Below are 7551 nucleotides of genomic sequence, written 5' to 3' on the forward strand. Positions count from 1 at the left end.
GCTCATCCAGTCATTTACTATTTCAGATAATTCAGCCTGTCATGGATGTTTGACACACTTTACATGCCTTTTATGACTAATCAATAATGTAACCGCAAAACACGTCCACTAACATGACCTCTAACAATAGTATCCTGTAAAACATTTCAAATAATGAAATAGTGCCCCCTATGTGCAGTCAATAGAAAAACACAGACTCACAACACATCCCTTTTGTCAAACTATTACAGCACATTTATATTCTCATCAGTTCCCCTAAATGTCACAATACTTCAATTTTATTTTATGCTAATGAAAATAACAGCATATTTATTCTTGCAATCGTTATGCTCATATACTGTAATAGTTTACTCAGTCTAGGCAGTTCTGTGTGTTAAGTCATGGGGTTGACTGGGGTTAAAAACAGCATTAGTTGAATGCAAACATATATTTACATTTGATATTAGAAATGGGCCTTTCTAAGAATTTTGCATTGAGAAATATAGACTGAACTTCTATCGGCTGCACCTTCAGATCCAGAACTTCTGGGTTAAATGATCGTGTTAAAGTACAATACTCTTTTTGTATGTGGCACATTCTGATGCACTGCATGACAATTCAGAATAATATAAAGGTTCATGAATTGTGGTGTGTTGGTAGGTAATGCTGGTGGACAAACTCTAAACACAGTTGTCTGCGCCTGGCTTTGACTCTTGAGTTTCACTGCAATAAGATGATGTATGGAAACTTTTACCCACAGAGACCTAAGCGCGCTTCAGGTTGTTTGTTTGTTCTATGTTACTTTCAGAAACAAAGGGTGACCGCAACCTAAGCTCTGTGGATTGAATTCATTGTCTTATATATATATATATATATATATTTAGTGGCATAAGCGGTTTCCGAAACCATTCGTCAACATGTGACAGGAACTAACGTGTGGTATGCGTGCAGTTGCAGATCTTAACAGTGCATTGTGAAAAAATTTAGCCTCTAACACATAATGATAAAAATAAGACATAGTACTATATTAAAGCACAATATAACAGTTAAATAATGGTGCTTGCACAGAAGCAAAGGAATCAAGTTTCAGTTCTGCACAGTGGTGAAAAATGTATTATGCATTAGGAGAAATATTGTTGAAAAATCTGTAAAAATAGGTCCCAATGTACTGTGTTAATTTGAAGCGTTAATTGAATGTATTTATTTTTCACAGGTGTTAACCTGTTTTTCGAATTACGCATTGCATTGTGTTGTGTTTTAGGGTTAATGAGCTTGGCCTGGGAAATGATACCATAGGGGAACAGTAACATTCCCTGAAAGACAACAGAAATACATTTAAAACGTTTTTTTGTTTGTTTTTGTTAAAATAAGGCTGTCAATACACTGCATCTGAATGCAAGCAGATGAGTTATATACAACCATTGTGGTCTTGATTTTAGTTTCATTTTTCACTACTTGTTTTATAATTATTATTATTATTATTATTATTCATTTCTGACAAAGATCAGCATCTCAATTTAAGTGTTTTTTTTTTCTTTTTTTTCATTACTGTTTCATAATTAAATTCTCACGTATATATATTTTTTATTCAAGTTATTGTCATGTGTTGACTTGTCACCTCACTGATAAACAAGGGGCATTTTGTCTGTGGTTCTGGAAAGTAGTGTGAAAGGCCTGTAGTGTGAATGTGTGGTTTAGCCGGGGGTCAGTCTTGTGAGTGGAAAACAGTCAGACTGTGATGCACTTGTGTGATGCCACTAGCACACAGACATTTAAGAAAACCTTTATATGATTTTTTAATTTTTTAAATGGTCTACTCATCACAATTTTTTGTTTTAAAAGCATGTTCTGCTAATAAATTGTCATGAGTAATATCAAAATGTTCATCATGATTAGTCTGTACAGCTGCTGCTCTCAACGTACTACATTATGTGTTCATGGATATACAGTAATTAACAACATATTTTTTTATGTGTATATTTTTAGCTCTGTAATCTGGTCCGCTGAAGTTCCCCTCAATACGTCTCATTCTGCACTGAACAGCTTCTTCCTGTCTGGGTCTGTATAGGAAATGATCTCATCACAACCCCTGCCTCTTCTGTCAGGACCTGGTTATATCTCCATGATACAGTATATACACAGATCTAATAATGTTCTTAGTAGAACTTCCACATGATTTCACAACTTTTATTGCTTCAAAAATATTAAACATTTCAGATCCCACATACACTTTAAATTTATGGCATTAGCAACATATAAATATTAGAGTCTTGATAAAAATATAGCTTGTAAACATAACATTAGGCAACAATATTGGACCATGTGTCATTGCTGGACTATCTAGCAGAATACACAACTTCTGTATCCTCAGCATGTCTGGCTGCTCTTCTGGTTTTCTGTTTTGAGAACTGTAGAGCAGCATACAGTGTTGAATGAGGCTCCTGCAACCGAACCAAAGATGCATTTATCAACAGAGCTACTGTAATCTTTCACTTATTCAATTCAAATAATTTTCACTTATTAAATCAAATTCAAATGCACTTAGAAGAAAATCTGTGTGTGTTTAGCAAAACGAAGACAAACAGTTATTATACATGCGTGTATAAAATAGACTTAGTAACATCAAACTACATTCACTGCTGTTACGTAATTTTATTAATTCTAAGATTATAAGATTTACTAATTCTGATGTTGTGGGTATTCGGGAAATAGTCAGGGAAAGAAAAAGTGGAATTTAACTGAAAGTGTTCCTGATTTGTTCTCTCACACATATAAAACGCATGATAATTTTACCCATGCAAAATACTTTATATTTTATACCCACTTTATTTAAGAATAAATTATATTTAATTTTGTTACAATGTTCTATAGATCTATAGATCTGGATTCTTACAAAAATATTTCAAACATGCAGTCTTTTTTAAGAACATGGCTAGTACTAAACGGAAAAAAGAAGCAGGCCTGCAGTCCGTATGTAAAAGATCATCAAGTAAGAAACTTTATATCGCCTGAAGAATGTTAGACATTTAAGACATATTTAAAAACATCGATATTAGAAATGTCAGTTTATAGTTTTCTGATTTTTTAACTCCTTTAAACAGCAGAGACGCACATATTCAAATCTTTTTGTACACGGGTCAATCTGATCTACAAGAATATGTATATGCTTATATATGACCTCATAGACCTCAGAAGACTTCTGTGTGAAATATGCTTTGCATTTAATTTTTACATTGTGTAATCAAATAATTGTATATTAAGAATGTTTACCTCATGATGTTGTGTTACATGCCGATCAGCATCTGTGACAACAAAGAGAAAGAGACATATTGTTTTCCAATATAATTTGTTAAATACACTTGCTGATTTGTTTTTATCATTACTTAGTATATCACAGTGACAGAATCCTATAAAATTGTTTCACAGCACACAGTTATTTGCCATTTACACAATGTGAAAGCATTCACACTGGAATTAGATATCTTGAACTGAATAGATGTACTGTTACCTTTTTTCTGTGTGTTTCTGATCTTAACAATGAACAGTGTGAGAGGAATGATGATCAGAATAACAACAATACCACCAAAAATAAAGGTCAGTGTATAAAAGATGTTTCCAGGACAGTATTTTTCAGAAATCGAACTCCTCTTAAGATCTGTTAAAAGTAAATCACATTTTACTCAAACAAAACACAGTCTAGATAAAGCATCATTGTTTATGAAATTATGAATGTTATGTGTGGTAAAGAAAGGCAGATGATAAACACCTTTATTTTTAACTTTGTAAGTTTCATTTTTCAGTGGCGTAACGCTCCTCTCTGTGCAATAAATGAAGAATTAAAATATATGAGTCGTCTGGAAATCATAAGGTTTTATGTCTGTACTTTGCAAAAGAATTCTGTATTTTTTTTGGTATTTTTTTACCATACGTAATGTGGGCAAGCAGTTCCTCTACAATATGCTGTTGATAAAGAAAGATTACCTTTAATGTCCAGGTTTGTTCCATCTCCAAATGTGATCACCCGATTGTGCCAACCACAGTAGTACAGACCAGAATCAGAAATATCCACATCTAAAATTCTTAGGGAGCTGTTTTTGCTGTTCAGAGACATCACATGACGGTCTGGTTGAAAACCATTTAAAAATGTTGGCACTACTTCAATATCGTAAGGTAACATCATGTATACAATAGTAAGAGGTACAGCACTGTTTGTTTGCTTGAACCAGTGCATGTTGTTCCCAATTTTTAAGGTGTGTTGAAACCAGATAGTGACATTATCTCCTGGTTGAGCTGACATATTGGTTGTCTGAGATGCTGTAGCTGTGAGCAAACCTAAAACCCACAGAGGGATAACAAATAACTTCATATTAATATTTAGAGCACAGAAATTGATGACACAAAAAATGTTGCGTATCTCACACCTAATGTTTGCTATTTAATCCAGAATTATTCATTCCTATCTTGCATGACTGAAGCAATTATAGTGCAGTAATGCTTACCCATGCCACAGATCAGCAGCGCTGAAATGATTATATGAAACATTGCTGTACTGAATCAGACTAGAACCAACCAGGAAATTAAGATGAGGAAATCAATGAGCTTTATTTATATATGAGGGGGAGTGGCTTAAGCCAACACCAAACTATGACAAACCTGTCAATCAACAGGCAACTTCACAGCACATATTGCCAATTCAAAACAAGAAGTTTCATTATTGATCAGATATACTGATTTTATGTTTTGTTCACTGCTTTAGCTCCCCATAGTTTCCCTATAGCACTTTTGAGAATACATTTTTCCAAATCACTTGACACTTATGTATGAACATGTTTTTAATTGATAATTTCTGAATTATATTATACATTTTACATGATACATTTTACCTGACCCACAAATTGTTAAACTTGATCTTATCCTGACTTTAATTCTCTGAAGGCCCAGGGTTTGATGTCGGAACATCAGCTTTCTACCATTTGACCTCCGATAATTAATAAATAAATAAAATAAACTGTGATATTGTTCAGGTGTTGATAATAAACCATTGTTAATTTACAAATAATAAGTTTGAGGTTGTTTTATATTTCAAGTAGTGTCAGTGTACACAGTTGAGTACTCAGTATGTCTTCCTGCCGTTTTGGACCTCTTGTTTGAGAAATACACCGCAGCATATTCTACTGAATCATTTTCCTGCAAAGAAGCAGAAATATTTTTCAAGATTCTAATCAGAAATTCTAAAAAGAAAACTCATCATTTGACGTCTTAGATTTTATTCTCAAGCCTGTTTTCCTTATTTTTAGCCCAAAATAAATTATACAGCCAAAAAAAAGAGCAACAGTTCAAGTCCAATAGCCAACAGAATTAGAAATAATATTATTTAATCAGAATCAAAACAGTTGTTAATACCAACAACACAAAAATATATATTTTTTCTTTAATGCGCAACATGTTAACATTTGTTGACACAACTAAATTTACTAAATGGCAGAACACATGCAAATGTATTGTCGGCAAAATCAAAAGCATTTCTACCCAACATGGAGAAGCATAGCAGTAATTAATTTCCAATCAGTTCATTAATGTCATCTTGTTCTTTATAAAAGGGTCAAAGAAACCAGTCTGATCTGAGAAAATCAGTGTCTCACTACGAGTACAATGAAAGTGATTTTAGAAAGAAACAGAACAAAGACAGAGATTTGCTTGTTCTCATTTCTACTTTGAGATATTTTGAATTAGTTTTATTTAGCCTGTAATATAATCGAAGTCGGTGAGTTTACCTTGTCATCGTGCTGTTGTGTTTGACATTCAGCGGCTGTCACAAAGCACAGAAAAAGTCAATCAGTTGCAATACATTTTTTGAAGAATGAATTCCACATTGGTGATTAACATTTATATTTGTGATTTCATTTGTGATTGATCTGTTTAAATGTGTAAATATTTTACCTTTTTTATGCTTCTGCCTTTTATGTTGCCTGATAATCGCCAAAAGGAGAGGAATAATACATGTAAAAAAAATGATGCCACCAAATAGAAGAGTCAGCATGAAAAAAATGTCTCTAGAACACTCCTCAGACACAGGCGATTTCTCATCATCTGTAAAAAAGTGGACATTTCAATTTTACAATATTTATTTACAATATTTATAATCACTAAGTGAACAACACATCTTGTATAATATTTTTTCCCCATGAATTTACTAGAGCTATTAATCACCTGCAGTTTCAACTTAATATGGAAAGTAAAATAATAAACATACCCTTTTTTGAGGTTCCTTTGCCATTTTTCTCTGAATTGAAAACAGTTGGCCAGTGTGAGTCACTTACCATTGTGGCATTTACAATGGTATCTAAACTGTGGTGTTTTTCATCATGTGCTATTTATGACAAAATGAGAAAAAGAGCTATAAACATTATATAAACATGAGAGAATATTGAGATTTAAAAAGATTACCTTTCACTTCAAGCCCGGTTCCATTGCCAAATGTTATGAAATATCCCGTAGCTCCACAAAAATAGAAGCCAGAATCAGAAATACTTGCATGCTTAATTGTTAGAGTTGTGCTTTTGCTGAACAGATTCATGGCAATTTGGTCTTTTGTGAAATTATTGAAATACTTTGGCTCTACCGTCTGAAGACTCTCGGTGTATAGCATGCGCACAATAGTAATCGGCACATCACCGTCTGTTTGTTTGAACCAGTACAGGTAATCAGAAACATGGATAGCATGTGCACACCACATAGTGACACTGTCTCCTGGCTGAGCATTCATACTTGCTATAGAAAATATTACTTGGAGAAAACCTGAAAAACATAAAAAGAAAAGAAGTAAAGCCATAGTACACCACAAAACATAATTTTTACATTAAAATCTCTCCCCATTTTAATAACTCTCCAAAGATTTTATTACATGTCTCCCATCATAGAAATGTAGTTTACAGTAGATAAATCTTACCAGTCCCAAAGAGCAATAACGCTGCAGTTGAAATATGTAACATTTGTGCACTGAGTCAAACCAGAGCTGAAGAGGAAATTAAGTGGGCGATATCAATGTGTTTTATACATAAGAAGGAGGTGTGGCTTTTACCCCTGAAAAAATATGCTCTCTACAGAGAACATAATCAAATACAAAAAATGTACTGATGAAGGCACCATGTTAAGTCTTCTTTTATTCAGTGCTCTGAAAATGTTTGGGATTTCCTGAATGTATTAAATCTGCAAATAGTCAATAAATAATATATAGACCCATTTTTTCTGCTATTGCATCTATACACAAGATTAGTGATGGCACTATTTGGTTAACTATTTGCCTAAAGGAACCCACTGTGTACCTTAGGCCTTGTCCACACTACGTTTTCATTTGAAAATGCATCTTTTTCTCTCAGTTTTGGCCTTCCGTCCACACTGAGACAGCGTTTTTATTAATGAAAACTGAGCTTTTTGAAAGTGCTCTCCAAAGTGGATACATTTGAAAACGGTGTTTTCACATTGTAGTGTGAACCGTGAAAACAGAGGTATTTGAAACCGATGACATTTAGTCATGAGACGCACATTGTGCCTATAGATGCAATAAATACC

The 7551-nt window shown here is 33.5% G+C and overlaps 2 protein-coding genes across 3 annotated transcripts; both read right to left on the minus strand.

Moving 5' to 3' along the window:
* Window positions 1-2237: 2237 nt before the first annotated feature.
* LOC311287115 (uncharacterized protein) lies at window positions 2238-4645 on the minus strand. Its single transcript, XM_084403722.1, has 6 exons — window positions 4479-4645; window positions 3961-4311; window positions 3746-3796; window positions 3488-3634; window positions 3250-3281; window positions 2238-2420 (listed from the first exon to the last, which is right to left on the minus strand). The coding sequence occupies exons 1-6, from the start codon at window positions 4519-4521 to the stop codon at window positions 2316-2318; spliced, it is 729 nt and encodes a 242-aa protein (XP_084259848.1). The 5' UTR covers window positions 4522-4645; the 3' UTR covers window positions 2238-2315.
* A 154-nt stretch (window positions 4646-4799) lies between these two features.
* On the minus strand, window positions 4800-7080 carry nitr10a (novel immune-type receptor 10a). 2 transcript variants are annotated; one of them, XM_084403720.1, is made up of 6 exons: window positions 6929-7080; window positions 6427-6777; window positions 6233-6349; window positions 5920-6069; window positions 5754-5788; window positions 4800-5166 (listed from the first exon to the last, which is right to left on the minus strand). In XM_084403720.1, the coding sequence occupies exons 1-6, from the start codon at window positions 6969-6971 to the stop codon at window positions 5062-5064; spliced, it is 801 nt and encodes a 266-aa protein (XP_084259846.1). In that variant the 5' UTR covers window positions 6972-7080; the 3' UTR covers window positions 4800-5061. The 2 variants fall into 2 exon arrangements, with proteins under 2 accessions (XP_084259846.1, XP_084259847.1); XM_084403721.1 differs by having other exon boundaries at window positions 5023-5166; window positions 5920-5948.
* Window positions 7081-7551: the final 471 nt, after the last annotated feature.

The sequence above is a fragment of the Rutilus rutilus genome (genome assembly GCF_951802725.1).
Source record: "Rutilus rutilus genome assembly, chromosome: 3".
In the NCBI taxonomy this organism is placed as follows: Eukaryota; Metazoa; Chordata; class Actinopteri; order Cypriniformes; family Leuciscidae; genus Rutilus; species Rutilus rutilus.

Coding starts and splice junctions, on each gene's coding strand:
- nitr10a (XM_084403720.1), bottom strand. CDS start 6,971: ATGTTACATATTTCAACTGCAGCGTTATTGCTCTTTGGGACTG. Junction 6,778..6,928: donor GTTATTGCTCTTTGGGACTG/GTAAGATTTATC, acceptor TATGTTTTTCAG/GTTTTCTCCAAGTAATATTT. Junction 6,350..6,426: donor AACCGGGCTTGAAGTGAAAG/GTAATCTTTTTA, acceptor TGTCATAAATAG/CACATGATGAAAAACACCAC.
- LOC311287115 (XM_084403722.1), bottom strand. CDS start 4,521: ATGTTTCATATAATCATTTCAGCGCTGCTGATCTGTGGCATGG. Junction 4,312..4,478: donor GCTGCTGATCTGTGGCATGG/GTAAGCATTACT, acceptor TGTGGGTTTTAG/GTTTGCTCACAGCTACAGCA. Junction 2,421..3,249: donor ATGTAACACAACATCATGAG/GTAAACATTCTT, acceptor GTTCGGTTGCAG/GAGCCTCATTCAACACTGTA.